The sequence below is a fragment of the Manacus candei genome, unplaced genomic scaffold, assembly GCF_025592945.1.
Source record: "Manacus candei isolate 608988 ecotype Guabito, Panama unplaced genomic scaffold, ASM2559294v1 h1tg000050l, whole genome shotgun sequence".
Taxonomy (NCBI): domain Eukaryota; kingdom Metazoa; phylum Chordata; class Aves; order Passeriformes; family Pipridae; genus Manacus; species Manacus candei.
In genome coordinates, this window is record NW_026138098.1 from 22671033 (window position 1) to 22694485 (window position 23453).

Here is a 23453-nt window from a genome sequence, read left to right on the forward strand (position 1 = left end):
TCCTTTCCACAGGGATACCTGGTGTGGAATAACTTAAAGCAGTTTGGCACGTGGGACTGAAAACCTGAGAAGCCAGATTTAGTGCAAATACCTGATAGAAAAGAAAGTTTCTGGGTTTCTCAGCTTCTGAAATGCACAAAATCAAATATCTGGTAACTGAAGCATCAATTCTCAATTTCATGTGGCTTATGTGTGGACTCACACAAGGAGAACCTTTGACATACTGGAGGACTGTGAAATTCCAACCTCAGCATCACTTAGGAAGTGTTACTAACCTGTTGATGTTTGCCTTGATAATACCTTTGTAGAAACCCACTATAGAATAATATGGTTTATAATATGTTCCAATAATTTTCTAAAATGTGGGAAGCTATTTCAGAAAAAAAACCCCTCAACTTGTTTCAAGAGACATTTTTTACTACATTCATAAACTTAAAATATGCAGTGTGTACCTATAATTAAAATGCATCTGGAAATGTGAAGTTTAAAGATATATAAAAATTTATTGAATTGAACTGTAGTTCTTTCTTATATTTTATTTCCTAGGGTTATATTTTCTTAGGGTTATATTTTCTATATGAATCATGTTAGTTGCCTGGAAGCTTTCCCCTGGGTCTGAAAACATCCTTCTAGAAAACTTTATCTCTACATGACAGACATGGAGCAAAGGTTCACTTCTTTCTCTGAAAGGGCTCCTTCCTTGTGAGCAGCCCTTATGATGAATAAATGATGTGCTATTTCTCTCTGTATGTCCTAGCTAGCCTCTTCATGTTTATTACTTCCTTAATCTGTGGCTGGGTTAATTGAATCACTGGCCCATGTCCTGCTGTGAATACTCATCGAGTGAGAGGTCTGGTTGGTTGAGAGCCCTCAGTGACATTATTTTTTAGAAATCTGTATTTTGTGGGTCGTTACTTGCAGATCTTTGTCCTAAAGATCCATCTTTGGTTCCAGTTGTGACTGATACTGGTGAACTGAGTGACACACACAACCTGCACCTGTGAGCCCATCTGCAAACACACACCATCCATTTTCCCCAGCAAAGGCTTTTCACGTCTCTGCAGCACACTGTATCTGAAAGCCAGTGGTTTTTAGCAATAACTACTTCTATTTAGTTTTGTCGAACATTTGATATATCTGGCCAATGCAGGATAACTTTTTGAAACAAAGTTAATGTTCATTTGCCTTGCAGGCCCCATAGACAATAATATAGTGGTCATTAGAATAGTTCTTGATATTTTTCCTAGGTTGATGCATGCTGTCTAGGCCAGTTTTGAAAACAGCTTTATATACAGATACACATATAAAAAGTACTTATTCCTGTTACTCCCTTAAAATACAAATTTGGAAAAATTGCCTCTTTAAAATTTAAACATGTACTAAGCTTTATGCTCTTTGATCATAGCCACTTATACTATAAAATTGCTTTTTTGGGGGGACTGCTTAGGAAAAGCCTGTATGAAGTATAGGTTGAATAAATTTCAATTTTCACTTCATGTTTGTGAATATTTAGCTCAAAGTAGTCATGTGCATAGTTAAACCAAAGCATCAGATGGGGTCCTCTATTTTGGTAAAAGCCTTTCATATAGTATTTGCTTTATGTATTGTTTTGCTAGAATAGGATCTGTGGGGAAAACAAGGAGGAACAGTGACAGGATCCAAGGATAAGCCTTTATGTGGCATATTTTATGATTGTCCAGACTATCTATGTTAGTTTAACACCTCAGGAACATCGTGGTTTCTCTCTGCTCCCAGCTCAGAGAGATGGAGCTGTTTGTGGCTCTAATAAAGTAGCACATCTGTATGCCCATCCTCTGCTATGCTTGGACTCTTTGGTGATCTAAAATTTATCATACCTTCATTATTCTAGAAATTGCTCAGCATTTGTGTTTTAAACACTGGGAGGGAATACTTTGTAAAGCAAATAGGCAGCAGTGTCAGAAAAAAGTCTCTCCAAACCATAGTGTAGGAGACATTTTTAAAATGCCTGAATTCTAAAAATGTGGTGAATGTGTTCTCAGGGCATGAAATAAGTATGCCTAGACATGCCCTCCAAACAGAAAGGGGATGGCTAAGAAGATATTTAGTTTTGTTTTAGAGTGGTGCATGATTTCCCCCAGTGGTTTGTTTGTATGCAATTAGTATGGCCTCTTTAGACTGTGATAGGCCACATTTATTGTACCTATCTTGTCATCTTTGAATGGGGAGGATTTTGTCGGTGTAGATTTTTAAGCAATATCTTATCTGTCTTTCTATTACTCACTCTGTTAGTTTTGTACCTGGGTATGCGAGTTTTTCAATGTGACACTAAAAAATAAAAGTTGTAATTATGTAAGGGTTTGAAAGCAGGACAATTTTTTTCAATGTTCACTTTGTGCTGGGCTGTACAAAAGAGGTCAATATCATTACTCCCTTTTTGCAGAAGGACAAAGAGTCTTAAGGAGAAGTGAAATTAATTGTTGCAGGCAAACCTGCAATAAAGCTCCAATTTCTTCATTCTTGTTAGAAGACACCTTTGCCTTTATTCCTGTCACAGTTCATTATCCCCTTGTGTTAGTACTTACTTGTGTTTCTGTCTGTCTTGCCTTCTGTTTTTATACCCTTTTCTGTTCTTTTCTCCTGAGCACAGGAGGCATTTAGTGTTCTTAAGCTCCTGAATGGTTACCTGTAAGGACTTTCTGTTCTGCTCAGAACTACAGTCAAGTTTACAATATGGGGTTAAAATTTTAAGAAATCTCATTCCACTTTTTCAGCTGTGGCATGAAATATGCACAGTTGCTCCTGGGAGATGGCTTAGGCCAATTCCATTAAATGCAGAGATTAAGGATGCTCGCTCCATCAGTACACCCTTTGTAGAAATCAACTGCCAACTCATACCATGGAAGATCCTCCTAAAGTTTATGCATTGAGTGAGTGAGTTTTACTAGACAGCAAAATGGCAATCCTTTCATGTGATGTCTAAAATACCTGTTTTAACGTGAAATGCACCGAGCTGTCTCAATTAAATCATTGTAAGAACTATTTCAATTGGGTGAACAGCATCTTTCCCTTATAAAGTACTGAACATTTTAATCAAAACTTTTGCAAAAATGTTAAGGTTGAGGCAAATTTCTGGATCAGAACCTCCAATATGAGCAAAAAAAAAAATCAATCAATGAAATAAGGTATTACTAAAATAGGATATTTTACTCCTGGTGATTAGGCAGATCTAATTCTGAGAATTGCTATCATCAGCTCTGCTGCAGTGAGGCCTGCACTGAGAACCTGGCAGCTAACTAGAACATGATTATATATATATACACAGTCAAATTCCCGTGAAAGAGGAAAAATCCACCAGTAAAAGAGAGCAGATTACCCCACAGGATTGTTTAGGGTTTGGTTTTTTTGCTTTTTGTTTTGGTTTTGCTATCTTTTTTTTTCCCTCTAATATCTTATATTCAGTTGAAAATGCAATCCTTAAAGGACTGGATGATTCACATATGTTGGCAAAGGTTGCTCACTCTGCACATGCCATGTGAGGGTGTGGCCTGTGCAGTTTTCCAAGGAAATCATGCAGGTGGAAAAAGTAATTAATTCCCTACTTTTATATTTGTTAGCATGAGAGCTGTCAAAATAGATCTGTAGATAAATCACTTCTTGTAGGTATTTTATTTTATAGTAGTAGTATTATTATATAATAGGTTTGTCCTATCAAAATAAGCCTCCCCTCCCAGATAACCAGGTGTGTCAGATTGCTCCAGTGAAACTCTAACTGGTCACAGATCAATTGGGTTTAGGTCAACTCCATCTGTGTTGTCTGTCTCCCCATGGGATATGTTGCCCGGCGGTGCAGGAGCACTCTGTAATACAACCTGTCACTTTCGTTTTAGAAAGACAGCGACAAGAAACTGCACTGCCCTCTCTGTCCTTCTCTTTTTCTAGGTCTAGGCTCTCTCACCATGCCCAGTTCAGTGTCCCTCCCACAGCTCGGCCCGGCGGGGCTCAGCCGGCCGGGAAAGCCTACCCTCTGCTGCCGGCGCTCCCGAAAGGCACCAGCCAGGGAATTAATGGCTCAGCGAAGTGCCGGGACTGCTGGGGCTGCAGGACAGAGCGGGCCTGTTCACCCTGCACTTCACACTTCATTCCTGTGTGCCTGTGGGTTAAAACTGGGGACACCCCACACTCTTTAAGGGAGGGTGATGGCTGGTCCCCAGCTCGCTCAGGGCTCACTGGCATTGCACCCTGCGGCCAAAAGGGGCACCCAGAACCAGACAAGATGTCACAGCACGCGTGGGACACACTGACCAGCTCAGTCTCGTCCTGCCGCTCAGCACCACCGTCCTTCCCCCAGCACATCTGCTTCTAGAAATCTGCTGCTTTCCCCTTGCCTAAAGACCTGTGTTCCACAGCGTGGCCCTACCCCAAGTCAGCCTACCTTATCCAGCCAGAGGGGACAGTGGCACTGGGCCTTCAGGAGCCAAGACAAGCTCCCGGGTCAGAGGTCAGCCAGCCTGGCCCCGGCTGAAGCTTCCTCAAAGTCTGAGCCATTTGGGACAGGAGCTCAGGTTCCAGCTGCCTGAAACCCCTCCAGCTTGGCTATTGCAAATGGCCCGCCATCACTTGCTATGTTTGCAAAGCCTGCTACACCTAGAAAGAGAGGTGACCTTAAGGACTTACTTCCTGGGAGTAATTGATTGAGGTGCAGGTTGGTATGACAGCAAATATTTTTAAGATTTTTATTTGTTGAAGAAGAAGACTTAGTCCCTCAAAAATCAAATGGCTAACAACGTGCTGTTACTGTAGAGATGCTTTCAGGTTTAGAGCTGTGCATCCAGAGCAGTTTACAGTAAAGACCAGCATCAGAATATTCTGAGCACAATAAGGACACCCTATAAATAATGTGAAAGGTTGTGAAGCCAGGGTAGCACATTTTTTTTCTCTGGGAGGGATTTGCTTGGGGGCAAGCTGTTGTCCGTTCCCCCTCTCCAAGCCCCCTGTTAGCATTTCTTTCTGAACATAGTACATAACTTACAATGTCTTGGGCACAGCCTTCTCCATGTTCCTCCTCCATGGCTCAGCTTTGTTTTTTCCCACCAAGGTGTTATTTACAGCATTTAGGCCTAACCCTGGAGTGGCTTCAATGAGAGACAGGGCCATAAAAACATCACTCAACATCTTATGCACTGCTGTCCCTCACTGGGTTAAGCTTTACAATGAGAGAAGCAGTTTCATGGAGGCAACCAAATTCTTTTCAGGTAGGAGAATAACGTCTTGGAGGCTTGTTGCTCTGTAGTGTAATTTCTTTGGTGTAAAATGCACTGAATGTCCTGAGACATGTAATCCTCAATCAACTTCTTATGAAAAACTTGAGATAATTGAAAAATTTGTAACCTCTAAAATGAAGACCCAGGCATCCATTTGACACAAGTAACTGCTACAGTCTGTATCATGAGCAGAAATGTCAACGATACAGCAGAAATTAGTAGTTGTTCTCATATTTATTTTAGGTGAGAATTGTTGCACCAATCACTCAAACCTATGGTTCCGTGCAAGTGATTTGGAACACTGGGCGCATATCTTTGAATTTCTCAGTGAGTTTGTGGGTTTTTTATGGGTCAGCATTTGATTGCATGATTGCCCCTCCCTTTCTAGGAGTTATCTCCTGCAAGGAATGAAGCCTATTAATTAACTTATTTCAGGCTATCAGGACATCTGATGGTTTTTAAATCTATCAGGTAGATTTGCTAAAAATTTGGGGATTGTTTTTATTTCAGTTTCTCCTTGCTCTTTAACAGAACCTTCTTCACATCTCTCTTCTTATTTATTTGGCAATAGGGTGCTTTAGCATTGAACATGTACTAGAGGAATGCACAGTATCTCCACAGGCCATAACAAGAAGCATTGGACTTCTAGTTTGCCTTATCTGTGGAGCTATGGGCAATCAGCTTTCACTAGCTATGTAGTTGTAAGATGCTCCGTGTCTCCATCAGCCTTAGTAGGGACTGCAAATAAGCTGGTTCCCTTGCTGACTTTCTCAAATTTGCTTTCTATGTGCCTTCTCAGCTCTAAAGTCATAGGTTAATATTAGTTGGTTTTCCTCTGAGCTAAAGTATTACCTGTATCAGATTATTTAAATGTGTTACATTCTGTGTGGAAGTGTATCTTAGAATCTGGTTTAAGTTAAACTTCCACCTAATAGTTTAAGCTAAACTGAAAGAAGGCTACTTAAAACTGCTTGGGAAAAAAATTCAAAGTCTGTCTGTCAGTCTAAAGGATCCTGGCAGTATGGGCCTCTTCGGGTTGTCCTCTTGGGGCTTTCCAGATGCCTGGTTTGCATAAGGGCAGCTGTAAGGTATGAAATGAAATGTGTAGATATCCTAATATTCCTGCCTCTGAGATGATTAATTACAGAATAATTTAGGCAATGCATGCCTAAAAGAAAGGGTGTAAGAACAGGATAAGCTCCATTTGCAGCTCAGGGGTTTTCTGACTCCAAAGAGGCTATACAGCCATAGGTAATGGTTGAATGCACTGGTAATTAGTAATCCTTGCTGGATTTTTCTTCCACTGTCTAGTTTCCCCTGGTACCCATATAAACATTTAGACTCTTTTGCCAGGTAATTCCACTGGATGGCACTCCTTTAGTGGAAAAAATCCCTTTGTTCTGAACTTGTTTCCTGCTAGCTTCAACTATTTTCCACACTTTCCCTGCTGGTTACACTTTCATTATCTCTGCTATATCCCTTAAGTCAACTTGTTTCAGAATGAGTCGTAATTTACTTAGTTGTTCATTTTCAGACCTCTTGTATGATTTTTTTCTCCACTGAATCTTCAAGATCTGCATCCGGAGGAGAGAGCAGACACTGACTTCAGGCTCATGTTAGAAGTGAAGATAACTTATCAAAACTGTTTGTTGGACACTGATATATACTGTAGCCACTTGCTCTCTTTTTGTTGGCCACATACATTACTTAAGTAATGTATAAACAGCGTTTGTGTTCAAATGGTAGAAAACTTCTGTAGTGATCCGGTTTTTTTTTAGGTGGCACCAGTAAAACACTTGACTCTGATGTCAGTTATGTAAACACATGGCCGTATTCACACCAAGGGGTAATCGTTCGACTGAAACTGGCACAAGAATCAAGAGCTGCTTAGTTCCAAAGGAAAATCAGCCCCTTTAGAGTGAGTGCACCTGCACAGGAGGTGTGTGCACTGAATGCTGCGAGGAGAGCCCTAAGAGGAAAGGGCAGCATGATTTAGATGTCTTGCTATTGGAGGCCTGAAGATGCCTTTTTGTGCTCTGAGCTTTAGCAGACATGCTGAGAAATAAGGCATAGTTGTATGAGTGAGGGATGGGGCGAGAGTGAAAAACACTGGCACACAGAGGCTGTTGCTACGGAAGCCTGGAACAGTAATGCAGAGGAGTTTGTGTGGTGTTATTTGTCACAGATTATGTCTCTGCCTTGTCTCACAAAAGTAAATGATTCACTGCTTTTTTTTTGCTCAGGGTGGGGCAGTAATTCCTTTCCTGGATTGCTAAAAATAAAGCCAAACAATGACTACAATATTAATCTTTTAAGGAAAAAAGAGGCAGAAAACTGATATCTCCTGCAAGGAACTGAACCTTTATTCGGAATGGATGTATACTATTAGTATGAATAATAAATACATGTCTTTAAATACTTATGCCATTATCTATTTTTACTTAATCAGATCTGTTTGTTCCTAGTGTATGTTTCCATGCACAATAAGATACACTAGTTTTCTTCTCCTACTGCTATTCATTTTCTCAGCATGTGGCTTTCCTTCTTGATTCATCAATACATATCCATCTTTGGAATGCCAAGCTGTCTTATTTAAAAATATCGAAATGAAACATAACAGAAACCTGTTGGGCTTTCTGATGTGAAAGCATTTGACTTGCACCAGAAAAAAAAAAATCAGTTGTTTATCTTTCAATATAACTAGTAGGTGATGGCTGGCATTATGTTGGGCATTGCTGTTAATCTGCTCTCTTCTCAAAAACCTGGAAAATTACTGTTGTACCATGTGGTCTGGAAAATAAATGGTTTTGGATGTTAATGTGTGTTTTTCATATAACGCAAATATAGCTTGTATTTGTTAATTATTTTTACTTTGAGTAATTTTGACCATGTCATAATCCAAGCAAGCAGGGCACAGCTATGAATTTTAGAACTGCAGTTCCTTGGCCTAGCAATGGTCTGCGCTGGTGACTCAGTGATTCCTACTGCAGAGCCGTGCAGGGACTGCTGCACAATAGTCGTGGGACTGTTTTCTCCAGCAGGTCTGATTTATGGTCAGCACTATCTAGGAAAGCTTTCCGAGGGTTATTGCTTCTCTTGGCCTGAGATACACTGTCTTCTGTTGTGGAGTGCATGGGCATCTCCTGGTGGAAGGTGACTAGAAGGTAAAAATGGAGTTTAGGCAGTTGGAAAGTCTGTGGTAGCTTGTCTGCAAGAGGCAGCAAACCTGGTTGTATGGAGCACAGCTGCCAGCCCAGCGATGGCACAGCCGCCCTGTCAGGTGTCGGGGGGGGCGTCTGTGGGCTCGCGGTAGCAACAGCAGCGCATGTTGGTGTAAGCAAGTGTTCAGTTCCAGTGGGAGAGGCACGGCGAGCATCCCTGCAGAGCGTGCTGGGCACCGCATCACCTCCGCGTGCGCCGCGGATCCCTGCGGGGAGGGAAGGGCTCTGAGAAAGGGCTCCGCGGGCTGCGAGGAGCGAGGGCCGCCCCTGGCAAGCGCCTCCAGCACAAACGCCACGGGCTGCGGAGCGGTGTCGGCGGCTGGCTCGGGTGAAGGGCCCCCGAGTCGGTGTGAGCGACGGGCAGCCCGGGTACTTTCCCGGGAAGGGGGGAGGCTCTAGGCACGGACCCTCCTGTTTGTGCAGCCGAGAGCCGCGGGCAGCTGCCCACACTCCCTTGGCCGCCGCAAGGAGAAAGGATCTCTCGCCGCGGCCGGGGTGGGGCGGTGCCGGGGGCTCTCCCGGCCCCTCTCGCTCCGCCCCTCCTCGCCCCTCCCCTTCCCTCGCAGGCCCCCTCCGCCTCCGGGGCTGCCCCGCTGAGTGCCTGCGTGCCCGGGGCGCCCCTGCCCGGCCCGTGTCCCGGTGCCGCGTCCCCGCCCGGTGCCGCCCGTTCCCGCGCCCCGGGCGGGGGCCGCTCCGGCCGCGCGGGCGGCGGCGGGCGCGGCTGGCGGGGCAGGCGGCGGGAAGGGCGGCCCCGGCGCGCCGGGGTCCTGCGGGCGGCGCGGCGGGCGGGCGGATCGGTGTCTCCTTCACTTCGCCCTCCAGTGCCCGCGGCTGCAGCAGCGCGGTCTCCGCACGGCCCGACCCCGCACCGGCCCCGCTCCGCCACCCGCCCGACACACGCAGGTGCCGGCCCGGGCCGACACTGGCCACGCGGGGCAGGGGAGAGCGGGTGGGGCTCGCCAGGCGGCGAGCGGGGCTGGGGCCGCGCGGGCCGGTCTGGCGGGGCCGAGGGCGCGTCCCCGGCGCCGGCGGGTGCCGCGGGCGGGGCGGGCGGGGGGCTCCGGGCGGTCGCTGCCGCCGTGTTCCCGGGGCCGGGCCCGGTGCGTGAGCGCGGCGGGCGGAGGTCGGGCCGGGATGCCCAAGATGGCCGCGCGGAGCGGGTTCACCTTGCGGCGGGGCGGGCGCGCCTGGCGCCGGGCCTGGGGCCGCGATCGGGCCGGCCCTGCTGCCGCACCCCCGCTCTGCCCTGCGCTCCCTTCCCCTGGGGAGGCGCTGCGTTACTGCCCCTGCCTGCGGTGCTGAGCCTGTAGTGCATTTCCAGGCGTTCTCCTCTTAGTCTGTGCACTGGCCTGGCCAGGGTTGGGCTTGCGTGTCCACCTCCCAGCTGAGGTAGGGAGACAGTTAATGCAAGGGGAAGGAGGTGGATTTTCTCTTTTTTAAGCTGTATGTAGTATCCCTGTAAGCCAGAAGGTCAGAGTGTGTCCAATGTATTTTAACAAGTTTTGCTTTAAGTAATCTCATTTTTTCTGTTGCTGTTTACTGGGATACTGGGATAATTTGGGCATAGTTATTGCTGCTTTTTAAAATTACATGAGTCCCCCTTTTTTTTTTGTTAATAACCTTATCTGGTTTCTGGTCTGATCTTCAATATCCTGAGATCTTAAAATTGTTAGAAATCTTAATAGAAGTCTGTGGCATTCCTTAATTATAGGGTGTGGGATACTACCTTGAAGGAAAATGGTGATGTAATAATTCCGATAATGTTAATACATTTTTCTTTTCTTGGGGTCATTCTTTTTTCTTTTTATGGGAGAAGAAAGCATGACTGTGGCTCTTGAGTAACAGATTAATTAAACTTTTTCTTTTTCCTTCCCGTGGCCTGAAACAAAGATTAGGGTGGAGCTCTCACTTGTTTCAAATATATTCAGTAATTCGAGTCAATTATTTCTTAGTTATTTTTACAACAAACCTCCAGTTGTTAAATGGTACTTATATTTTAGTCCCTTCTAATTAGTTGTTTTTAAGTGAAAGACTCTTCAAAATTGGATTGAAATTTACTTTTGATTATAAGAATTTGCAAACCTAGCTAACATTGGAGGACATGGGATTGATTTTTTTTTTTTAATGGCCCTGTTTTCATTTAATGAGTATTCTGATGGTGACACTGGTTTATCGGGGATTTAGTATATTCAAAATGAACTTTTGGTTTCCTCTTTTGTCTTTGTCTGTCCCTGTTAGTATAGAATTTGAGCAGCAGCATGGCAGTTGTACTGGTTTAACTTTTTATTACAAAACTTGCATTTGTAGGCTAGAATGTCTGACAAATACTGGCTAGTTTCCTTGCAGTGGGAAGAATGCTTAACTAGGCCTGATAAAACGGCAGCATCCTCTTTACTGTAATAATCCTTTGAATTTTGACATGGATACAAGTTTGTTAACTTCTCAGGACATTTCTGCTTAGCATAAATCTCTTGTCTGTGATGGTTATTTAGTCAGACTGGAAACATTAAAACAAAGTGTCATTTATTTGCACTCAAAAATCATGTCTATGCTGAATGCTAATATAAAATTTTTAAACTAAAAATAATTATTCTTTTGAAGATGCTTGTTAGAAGTGAGATCCGTTCATTAAAGGAAACGTATAACTAGACCTTCTTTAAAATATTTTAAACTGCTAAAGAATTGTACAGTTGCTGTACAGCAGAAATGTAGAAGGGCTAGAGCAGTGTTCCCACACTCCCTTGTAATTTGGTCAATCATCTGCTTCATTTTATTGAATAAATAATAGGAACCATTTAATGGCTTGTCACTGGGATTAGGATCTGTTCTATAAACTTGAACCATTTTAAACTTCACATACTCTAAGTAATTTTTGTGTCTTTTTTAAATTTAACATTTAATTTAACTCCCTGGAAAAACAGACTTGTTTTAAGTTTTTGAGCAAGATAGATGTCTTACTGTAGTGACCTGGTTGTAGAGTTTAGATGTCTTTGCTAAAGGAAGTTTTTTGTTTGGGTGTTTTTGTTTTTGTTTTTTTTGTGTGTGTGTGTGAAACTGAGTGTTAATGTTGGTGGCTCAGAGGAGGATGAAGTTGTCTTCTGGCAGTAGGGAGATGGAGTAAGGTACTCTGGAAAACTGCCTTATGAATTGTAGAAAGTTAAGGAGCAGTCTTGTGCCTTTCCGTTGATTGTGGAAATAGTTTGGTGGTTTTTGGTTTTGTTTTTTTTTTTTTTTTTAATAGTAGCAGTTCATACAATTAGGCTGTATATAGCAGGTGTAATTAGGGTTTGGGGTTTTTTAATGTGGATGCTATTCTTTAACAGTAGTCTGCCTAATGGTGTGGTGCCCTGAAGGCATTTTTTTTTTCTAAATTGGATGTTCCAGGAAAGTTTTCCTTGCTATAGATAAGGCTGTGAAAAGATGGGAAGAAATGGTTTTGAGAAGGGGAAAAAAAGGGCTTGCCTTGATCCTGTATTAATGAGTACACTTTAGGATCTTGTGTAGATTTGCAGAAGATAAGCAGTCCTATAGCCAGATGATGGAAATTTAAATATTGGTTAAAAGTACTATATAAAAATGAAGTAATCACTTTTGCTTTCAGTTGGAAGTTGATGTGTGAGAATACTGCCCTTGTTATTTTTCAGGTTCTGAAGATACTTCTTCATTTACTTAAAAAAAAACCCCAAACCCCCTAAAACCCCACCACAGAGAGCAAGATAAACAGTCAATTATGTTAATCTGACTTTCTCTGCTAAACAAATGTGACCAATCAGTTTGAGTAGATAAGATTTTTGTTTGCTTGTGTTTGGCCTTTTCATGGCCTTATCTAGTTAGCTGCATTGTTCCCTCGGCCCTTTTCCCTCCTTTCACAGCATGAGGAGAGTTATTAATATGCTGGTTTCTGTATTTCGCAGCTTTAAAATACAGGGCCTCTGTAGCAGTGGCCTTTTGCTGTTGAAATCATGGGAACACAGTCCCCGAAGAAAGGTGCAGATAGAGTGTATCTTGGCAGGGAGGAGGGCGATACAGGCCGGGGTGAGACCTTAGCTTAGTGTCTTCCATCCCCGGGCCGGGGCATAGCTCGTCTTGAGCGACAGATTCTCGAACAGCCACATTGCCGGAGGCTCCCTGTCAGAGAAGGGGGCTCTGAAGAGAGCTTTTCTCACGGACCTGGCACTCCTCCTACTTGTATGTTTTAAACAAACAAGAAAACCTCCCAAATATAAACTCTTACATACTATAGGGAGGAAAAACTTCAACAGATTGATTGCTAGTTAATGGCACTAGATGTTCTTTTTTAATTTGAACATTTTTATATGTTTCTGTATAATAAATATAAATAATAATGGCATGTCTGCCATATAAAATGTGGGGTGAAAATGATGTTGCAGAAGAGATATGCCTTCTTTTTACAGTTTCATAAATAAATCTTGTAGGATTTTCAGGTAATTTTCATAGGCATGTGTCAAATTTGACTTTGTAGAACTTCAGAGGATTAACTGTCTGCATTATAGTTTTTCAGATGTACAGTTTCCGGGTTTTTGGTGGTAACTGTGCCAACTCTGGAAATGTAAGGTATTAGTTTATTTCTAGTAATTAAAGGTGCATGGAGAAATGGACTTGAAAAATTAAGAACTGGGTGGTCTTATAATGCCTCTTCTGAGAAAACATCCCCTGTTCACAGTGACCTTCGCTGAAAATATGTAGGTGTTTCACAGAACACCGTAGTTGTGTGAGCCATTATATCCATTAACTGCCTTCATATAGATGAAACTGCCTTAAAGAGTATCTTGAAAGACTTGTGGTAGCATTTTTTTGTGTGCAGTGGAAAAAGGTTCACTATTAATTAGCTTTTTACCTTTCAGCTCCAATGGCGATTCCTCCGTCGTACGCAGACCTTGGCAAATCTGCCAGAGATATCTTCAATAAAGGATATGGTAAGAATAGTACCTTTTTTAACATACAGTGTTTGAGGTGCAACAATGAATTGCCTTTTTAAAATTGTATGTAAAATTGAATGCTTAAATGCCCATATTTCTGAGAAGGGAGAGGATGTGCTGTTTTTATATCATTGCAGTCAATTAACATTGTTGGAGGCTTTTTGTGGGCTGTTTTGATGTGAAGTCTGTTAAATTTTACTGCTCTAGCCATGTAAATGTCAGAGGTGTACAAATATGCAAGCATGTAAGCAGCAAGAGTAGTTTAACTTAGGAGTACACTTTGTTTACCAGTCTGTCTGTGCCACAACATTTGTTGATGTAGGAAGGGTTATATACCAGTGTAATGTTATAGCCTTTTTTGGAATAGAAAGAGGAAAGGCTATTGGGATAAAGAATCCTTCTACATTTTGAAATTATTTAATACCAGACAGTTGCATAGTTAAATTATTCTTTGTTATAATGCTGTTTCTTTCTGGTCTTTGGGAATGCATGTGGGGGCTTTTTCACCAAGACTGTTGCTCAGCTCTAGGGATAACAATGTGAATTGACACTCCCATAAAACCTGCTTATATTACAGTTCCAATGGTTGTGTATTACCCGGTGACTTCACTTTTGTAGAGTTTTACTTTGAGATATTTTGTCTTGGTGCTGAGAGGAAATGTAAGCAATGGCATTCCAGGAGTGGAAAATTATGTATTTCCTCTGTCACTAAATTTACTCTTGGAAGCCATCATTTGGTAGTTAAATGTACAGTGTACAACTGAGAGGCTACTCCCCACTTTCTGTGTGGTGATGATTGAACAGAACTCCCAGTTTGCTTTGGAGTAGCTTCCTTTACCTGCTGCAGCATCTAAAATTTGCACGTTGCTGAAGTCAGTCTGTAGTTGTTTATTTATATGTATATATGTGGCACACTGCTGAGACTGCTTGGAAGACCAACTTCTTGAAAAATGTGCAGGGCCTTAGTTAAGGCCTAATCGTGTAACTTTGACTTTTATTTGTTAAGGTTTTGGGTTGGTGAAACTGGATGTGAAAACAAAATCTGCAAGCGGAGTGGTGAGTTTAAATAACTTTTATTCATTATGTTTTCTTTCTGGATATGTTCTGATATTTAGTTAGAAGGGATGGTCTGCAGATGCTGTTAAGTATTTTATAGATTTTATGAATGATAAACTTGTGGTGTAAAATAATTTCAGAAGCCCCTAAAGATCTGAATGTAGGAGGGGTATTGCACTGTTTAGTAATCTTGGTAAGATAAAAGGGTTTGTTAGTTGTCCCTGGTCTTAAGTCTGAAGGTGAACAAATAGCTGACATATTTTTATGGTATTTTAATGTACTGATTATAGTGCCTTGTGATGTTGTTTGTATTTGGTGGAAATTTCTGCCATCTTGATGCTTGTATGAAGTAGTTGGCATTGAATTAGCATGTTGAATCTTTGGCTCCACTGGGTATTAAAGTGTTGCAGTAGTGTTCCATGCAGGATGTCTTTGTCATGCAAGCAGTGCCCCCTGTAACTTTTATAATTTCTAGAGCAGACTTTGCAAGATATAAAAGTAGATTTTTTTTATTTTCCCCTATAACTGGAGCTTTAGCAGTGTAACTTGCTGTTAGAAAAAAGATTCCTGGATTATATGCTCTGCTTTTTCCAGAGGTCTGTATCCCAACTGAAGCACAGTTTGCAAGAGCCCTGTTATAGATGTAGGTGGTGGTGTTCTAGCTTGTGCTTTTCAAGAATGCTGGTTACACTGGTAAAACTCTGAAAAACCTAAGCCCTAATGTGAATCCCATATCAGTTATAAGCCATTCTTCCCAGGAGGACCAGCTACTGGCATGAATGTACTGCAGACGTTTTAAAGCAGAGATAAGAGGTAATAATTTGCTGCTCCTGAAGCTATTGCCACAATAGTGTCAGTCACACAGACCTGTGTAGTAGGAGCAGCACAAAGCAAGGAGTTAAACCCGAAGGTATTTCTGTAGTCCCTGCCCCTTGCCAAGAAATAGACCTTACTAGAATTATGCAACTATGTGGATAGCTTAGGGGTCCACTAACATAACACAAATATCTTGGACATGGTTAAGTTTGATCAGCCAGCATTAAAGAACAGTCTCATGCACGCTTGCTCTGTGCTCTCTGGGCTTGGACTGTCAGAGTGCTTAAGGACTTGCGATTTTAAATTTGTTTTTCGTTCTGGGGGAGGTGAGTGTGAGAAGTTTATTTGAAAATAATGTTGTGCATGGAAGAAGACAGATGAAATTTTTATTTATATGTTTTAGAAAGTTGAAATAATTAGCTTTTTAAATCATAAGGGCAGTAATATTTCAATGGAAAGAACTCTTTAACATTGTATTGTCAAACCTGGCTTCCACTTCTGCTGTGTATTGCCTTTACTTTCTGAATAGTGGTACATAGAAACTATTCATTCTGTTCTTTGTGAGAATCCAAATAGTGAGAAACATCAGGGACTAAGTCCTTTAATAAAGAGATGTGAGTGATATTGGTAACTTCTAAGTCCTTTGAAGAATTCCAGGTAAGTCCATACCGTACCATAAAACCAGACCATTCCCTGAGCTCACTATTCAAACATGAATGTTACCCTTGTGTGTCATGAAACCAAAGTGCCAGGGAATTTTATAGATGTCAGTAAATACATGTGTGCCTGTGGCTGGCGGGAAAGGCTGGTGTGTTGGTTAGACTAATAACTCTCTTTAAAAATCAATCAAAAATCCAAACCAAACAAAAAACCAAACCACCCACTCCCAATTTGAAAAATCATGCCATTCTATGACATTTTACAGTTGTCCATAATTTATCTTTGGGGATGGTTGACAAGAAAAATGGAAAAAAAATACGTATGTGATCCTTCAAGAATTTTACTGGAGTTGCATTATGTGCCTTTTAGTGTTCTTGGCTTTTGGTTTAATTTTTAAGTTGCTCTTTGGGAGTATCAAACTTAGCCTTACATTAAAAGAACTTGTTTCTGCTTTTAAGGAGTATACTTGTGATGACTACTGTCTTGCTTTGGAGTTAGGTTGCAACCCTGTACAGTCTGTAATATTGGCAGGAACACTGCAGCTGAGATGGGGACTAGGGAAGTTCTTGGCCATGCCGGTCTCTCCTCTCCCTCTGCAAGTTGTCTACTGATTTTAAACTCGTATAGAATAACAAGATCTTAGTGTTTGCTGCAGAAAACACTGTATAATGCTTTCAGAATCACATGTACCTTCTGTCCCTTTTAGGAATTCACAACATCTGGTTCATCGAACACAGACACTGGAAAAGTGAATGGGAGCTTGGAGACCAAATACAAGTGGGCTGAGTATGGGCTGACTTTCACAGAAAAGTGGAACACAGATAACACTCTGGGAACAGAAATTGCAATTGAAGATCAGGTAATAGATTAGAAGAGTATTTATTTGTTTTACCTATCTAACAGAACAGAACTTATAGCTTTATCTTCTCTTCTCCCCCTTCAATTAGCTTGCCAAAGGCCTGAAGTTGACATTTGATACAACTTTCTCACCAAATACAGGGTAAGAATTGTTAACCTTTTTACCTTACTTAGGGCAGTAACAGCTGGTCTGTGGTATTGACAGAGCTGTTTGTATGGTTTGCTATCGATCCAAATTAGCAAATCCCAATGCTAAAGGATTATGCTATTAATTTTATTTATTCTGCTCTCATCACATCACTGTGGGGTTAGTACTGTACATTTAACAACAGCCCACTTTACTTATTGTCTGGGATAGAATACTTGGAAGATTGCAGGAGGGATTCAGCTGCTACTGCCTTTATCTGAAAATGCCTGTTTGCAGTAGCCCCATGTGCTCTGGATGGGCTGCCTGTACTTCTGCCCGGCCTAGGGGCTGCCTGTGCGTGGCATTTAGATACATTGTCTAGAGTCATATGGCTCGAATTTTGCAGTTCATTGAGGAAGATCATGTATGCCTTGTCTTAAGATAACTGTTTCTCTGTTTCAGAAAGAAAAGTGGTAAAATTAAGTCAGCTTACAAACGTGAATGCGTAAACCTAGGTTGTGATGTTGACTTTGATTTTGCTGGACCTGCAATCCACGGTTCAGCTGTCATTGGTTATGAAGGCTGGCTTGCTGGTTATCAGATGACTTTTGATAGTGCCAAATCAAAATTGACAAGAAATAATTTCTCTGTGGGTTACAAGACTGGAGACTTCCAGCTGCACACTAATGTGTAAGTACTGAAAATTTTGTCCAGATTTATAGAAGCAGGCTTTCTCTGCCTTTCCTTCTAGTGAAAATACAAATGCTTGAAATATCAACAGGTGCTTACGAGGCAATTAAATAGAGTGCATTTTTCAATAGGAAACTAAATAAATGTAAAAGATACTTTGTATTTCTCTTCAAAACAGTAAACACCTGTGACTTGTTAGCACTTGCAGCAGGATACAGCTCGCATAATATTGAAGTACATGCCAATTGAAAGTTCAGTAGTTCAGTTATGCAGAACTGATCATAATGCTTTTTCCAGCTCTCCTATTACATTGAATTAATTGTATCAGACTACAATTTAAGGACAGCAGATTTGTTAGAAGTAGTAATTAGTGTTGCACTATTTAAGCAGGTAAATAGTAGCTTCTAGGGCAAGACTAGAGCATTGCTTTTGGACTTTTTGAGTAGGTTCCTCTTCTTGACTGTCAGGAATGAAGAGTGCATAAAACAGTGTAGCTAAACAAGTGTAAGACATCTTGTTTATGCAATTTCAGACTTGCTACCTTTAGATCTTATGTGCTTTGGAGCAAGCTCGGAAAAACCTGCTGAAAAACAGTGTTTTCAATCTAGGTTAATAAAAACTGGTGGAGTTCTAGTGCATTTAGTTAGGTAGAAGTTTGTGCATTTGGAGGGGAAGGATGGGGATTGTGTCTGTCCAAATTCATGGAAATTGAGGAGTATGGGAGAAAACTACAAAATACTATGTAGTCTGGCATGTAAGAATTCCATTTCAATTTACTAATGTAAAACATTGTGACAGATTTTTTTAAAAAGTCATTTTAGGATTTTCATATGTATTCAATAGTCATGAATTCATAATGGCCATTTTCTAACTAACTTTTATCCATCAGTTTCATAAGGATGCGATCTGGAATTTTGTTCAAGGACTTTATTCAACAGTAGCGTGAGAATTGCAAGTAATACAAAGTAGCACTCTGAAATACCTCTTTATTTCCATGAATTATTGCAATTTAACAAAGGCTTTAGGGCAAAATAAATCTCCCCTTCTCTTGCCAAAAAATGAGAAACAACTCAAACTTTTGAAATTCTAATTTAAATAAAAATTTGAAGTAATAAAAAGAAGGGGAAAAAAAGGGGGAGGGTATGTTAATGTAGGAAACTTAACTTTTTTCTTAATTTGTGCAGCAATGATGGTTCTGAATTTGGTGGGTCAATCTACCAAAAAGTGAGTGACCATCTTGAAACTGCTGTAAACCTGGCTTGGACAGCAGGCAGCAACAGCACTCGCTTTGGCATTGCAGCTAAATACAAGTTGGATTCCACTGCTTCTATCTCGGTGAGTGTGGCTGTAACCTGAAGGGTTGTGCTGAGTACAGTGTCTTTTCAGTGTCTGCAAACCTGTGTACTATTAGTACAAAAAAAGATTGTGAACACTTGTAGGAATTACTCTTAACCATCCTGGCAGTTATAATAAAACCAGCAGTATTTAAATTCTGTAATGTCTGCAGAGTCTCTCAGAACCTGACTGTCAAATGCTGGGTCTACTCTAGAGAGTTTATTAAAAGAAAAACACAATGGGGAAAAAAACCCACCCTTCATGTCTAGTTCTGTAAGTTTACAGAATTTCTTTAAAACCAGTTTTTGGGGAGCTCTGGTGCATTCCCATGGTAAGAACTCCTTGCAGTAGTGATTAAAAAGGTTATAAGCACAACAGTTTTCTGTACATTACAAAGTTAGGATTGAACCTGGATCATTGGAATCATCCTGTTGTGGAAGTGAGATAAATAAGTTTTCACATATTGTTTATGATATGTAGAAATAAGAAAATTTTTGCTGCTTGGCTGATTAGACTTTGTAATGCTAATTCTTTTGTAATAATACGAACATGGATGTTTCTTCTGAAGTGGCATGTTTTGGGAGACTGGTGGTAAATGCCTGTGGCCTTCTGAAAAGGCAGAAATGGGGAAGTTCACCTGCAAAACCACATTCCAGTAACAGTTCTCCCTATTCTTAAATATGTTACTGCTTCAGCTGCAAGTACAGGGACAAGGGCAAATACTTGAAGGAGAGAATTCAGGAAGCAGAGAGGTATTGAAAGAACAGGTAAAATTTGGTTAAGCTGATAATGGCAGTGTTGCCATAGTTACTCTAGTTTCTAAATGATAACAAAGAACTAATTAGTTACCTTTCAATTGCTTTTGTCTTGTTTTTTTTAATAGGCAAAAGTGAACAATTCTAGTCTAGTTGGAGTGGGTTACACCCAGACGCTGAGGCCAGGTAAGAGTTATCACATGAATTATGTCACATATATATCTTTAATGCATCACAAAGAAAAATTGATCTATGTGTTTATATGCAACTATTTTCTTTCTTGAGAATAATTTTGTCTTGAAGGCAAAGTAGATGTTTTACAGTAGCTTATGTTGCACATCGAACCTTTATCTAAGTAAGACAAACTCCATTTTATCTAATGGTATTAATGCATTATATTCCTCGTTGATTTGTACAGGAGTGGACTATATTGTGTTTGACAGCTTAGTTTTAGGCTAGGCAAAGCAGGTTTTCTTTTTTGACATTGTTTTCTCTAATCATGCAACACTGAATGATAGCAGGTCTTGAAAGAACGATTAATTGTCAAAAAACACACTTCCTGCTCTTCGTATTTAGTAAAAAAACCCTCCAGAACATAACTTGTTCTGACCTCGTGTCTGTCTGTCCACAATTTTCCTCCTCCTTTGCACACCTTAATGGGGGAAAGGAGAGCTCTTGTGTGTTTAGTAATTAGAGATTTTGTATATCCACTTCATAACACAGTGTTTACAAAAAGCATCTAGCTTGGTTCACATGACTAACTTTCAGTGGATTTCGTGGGTAAATATATTCTTCTGTAAAAAAAGTAATGAAATAGAAAAAGAGCTACAACTGGGACTCGTAGTGACGGAGGTTGGGTTGCATAAAAGCTACTGTGTGTGTTGTAAACGTGCTGCTTAAAAATCTTACAGGTGTGAAGCTTACACTGTCTGCCCTGATAGATGGAAAGAGCATCAATGCTGGTGGCCATAAACTTGGTCTTGGCCTGGAATTGGAGGCTTAAAAAGGTGAAGAAACTGCTGCAGAGAAGGGATATCAGAAGAATTTGGCCTTAAAATGTATTTCCAATGTGACCAGCAGGCTTTTTTTTTTCCAAGAAGGATGACCTAGAACAAGAGCTGTATTTGAAGTATTTAGACAGTTACTTGTTAGCTGGTTTCTAGTTAAATTGGTTACCCATCTAGTTAAAATTCTGCATTAGTGCAGTCACTTAAACATTATTTAAATGTATTTAACTGTTTAATGCGCTACCCACAAATAATGAAATAGACATTTATGAAAACTGTACAATTGTGTGCATGTTTGTTTTTATGTTCCTTTTAACATTCGATATTGCCATTGAATGAAAAATGGATCAGTGGATGTTTTGAAATGAGGTCAACAAGTCTGTTGAATCACCTGAAGTAGAAATATATTTGGTATCCCAAGACAAATTATGAATAAAACAAGTACACACACATACTTGTGCCTCAGATATTTTAAGAGTCAAGATATGAGGGTAGTGCTCAGTTAAGTTTTAAGTAATCCAAGAAGTAGTGCTCTGTACCTTTGTGCAATTAAGGACCCCCACCCATGACAATACTGAGTATAGGTGAACAGTTGGATTCCTCAAGCAAGTTGAATGTGCTTTTCTGTCAGGTAAGGTTTGTCATGACACAATGGTTTAATTCCCCCTGTGTTCCACAGGCAAGATGTACTGTGTCCCTAGTTGGCCTCCTGATGCAAAGACTGCAGATCAATGTACGTGGCACACTGAGACATATAAAAACTGCTCCTTAAAAAACCTCACCACAAACACACCTTTGCTTATACTTGTATGAAGTGAGATGTATCTCTGCAATTGAATGTAACAGTGTAATGGTTTAACAGCCTGCTTATCCCAACTGCTGTGAGAGGTTTCTGCTTAAAATGACTGAAATAAAGACAATTTTAAATGGAGATGGAGGAAAATGCATCTGATCTTGCTTTCCCTTTAACAAATAAATCCTGGCAGGTATCTGTTTTAAGTCTAGAAACATACAGAATAATGGGAAAACTCATGTTTTTCCAGGATAGCGTTGAGAGAGAATAGAAGTATGAGGGATATTTGGTCTGTGAACCTAACAGCCCCTAGGGTCAAACGTAACTAGCTGTGAATGCATTTAATGTGGAATATATTAAATACATGTAGTTGCACTGCTTATGTTTAAGAATGGTGACTTACTGAGTTCAGGAGAGTGCCAGGAGCCCACTTAGAGTCTCTCAGAGCTGAGAAGTGTCTCTTGATAATCTCACAGTCTGTGTTCACAGCAGCTTCCTTCGTAGGGCAGGTGGCTAGCTTTTGATCAGAGAGCTTTTTCTCTGGTTTGATACTGGATTAGACTTACTGCCCATAAAAGTCCCAGTGATTTGCTTGAGGCCTTGTTCCATCCCCCACTTGCCCTCTTAGTGAAATTCTCGCGTGAAGTACTTCGTTGTGAACTGCCTGTGTTGAGGCTTTAGCTGTGAAGTAGCTGAGTGTCTTTGCAGAAGACAGAGCAGAGCTTAAGCTTCCAGCTCAGGGCAGGGTTACCAGTGTGTTTGACTAGTTTTCTTACTCGAAGTACAAATGCTTTATCATGTACTGCTGTTGTCACTAAATGCCCTCTTCTGAGGAGCATTTCCACCTCTTAATGGTGGAAGAAGCATGTAAGGTGCAATTTGTTGCTCTCATTGCACGTTAAGGTCCATAATATGTATTTTCAGTTTGAGGTGTTTTTATGTGCTAGACCACATAAAAGCTGGAGACCACGCAGCCAGACATTGAATTTTAGTACCTATTCTCTTTTTAGTATAACCGTGTTTGTGTACCTGTATGCATTGTTCAGCTGTAGCACCCAGGCAAATAAGGGACTGCATCTTTTGCTTATGAATGATGCCTTGTTTGCATCCTTAAACCAGCGTAGCTGCAACACTGATGTTTCTCAGCTTTTGATAGGACTGTAATGGTCTGGCACTAATTTTGGTTTTTTTTTTTTTGGTAGTGGTATTTTGTAGGTTTTGGAATTTTTGTTTTTTGAGAAACAAGTACTCTAACCCTTTTCTTCACTACCTGTTCCTCTAGCTGTTTTTCTCCTGAGGTCACAAAATGGATAAGTGAAATAAAAGCACATATTGCAGAGTTTCTCTTCCACTCTTACAAATGAGTAACGGAAAACTTGAACCTACTCATTTTACTCTCTTTTTATGTGCATGACTTTACTAGTCCTCAGCCTTTAAACTTTAAGTAGTGTTATTTGTTATAATGCTGATAGGCAACTGGAGAAGTAAAGGGCTCTGCAGTAGTTAAGAGAACCGTGAAAATATGAGATTTCCTAATATATTCTGTCATAAATCACTACTTTGAGCATGAAAAGGAAGTTCAGTGTCTATTTCTTGACATCTGTCAAGGCTTATAAAAATGGCCTTCAAACTTTCTTTTCAACTGTTAAAGAAGCTGGTGGTGTATTTGAATTTTGTGGTAAGCAATGTTGGTAGTTTCAATAGTTCCATTTTATTAAAACATGTAAAAAGCCTTAATTATAACTTTCAGTGCCAGACAGCCTTTCCTCAGGTGTCATTCTGAATAAAAAAAAATCCACTTGAGATAACCAATGACCAGAACATCATTCTCCATCTTGTTTGTGTGAACTGTAGCATTGCATTCCTGCCTGGTACAGCTGGAGTAGGGGTTGTCTGTGTATATTGCAAGGGGACTTAATCACGCTTTCATAAATAAAAATCCTTTCACATGA

At 40.8% G+C, this 23453-nt stretch overlaps 1 protein-coding gene across 3 annotated transcripts; it reads left to right on the top strand.

Moving 5' to 3' along the window:
• Positions 1–9217: 9217 nt before the first annotated feature.
• On the top strand, positions 9218–23453 carry VDAC2 (voltage dependent anion channel 2). Of its 3 annotated transcripts, none has more exons than XM_051800974.1 (10): positions 9218–9367; positions 13330–13401; positions 14411–14460; positions 16643–16795; positions 16884–16936; positions 17384–17611; positions 18796–18946; positions 19642–19713; positions 19830–19887; positions 20613–23453. In XM_051800974.1, the coding sequence occupies exons 2-10, from the start codon at positions 13335–13337 to the stop codon at positions 20702–20704; spliced, it is 924 nt and encodes a 307-aa protein (XP_051656934.1). In that variant the 5' UTR covers positions 9218–9367; positions 13330–13334; the 3' UTR covers positions 20705–23453. The 3 variants fall into 3 exon arrangements, with proteins under 3 accessions (XP_051656934.1, XP_051656936.1, XP_051656935.1); XM_051800975.1 differs by lacking the exon at positions 9218–9367 and adding an exon at positions 13021–13039; XM_051800976.1 differs by lacking the exon at positions 19642–19713 and having other exon boundaries at positions 9220–9367.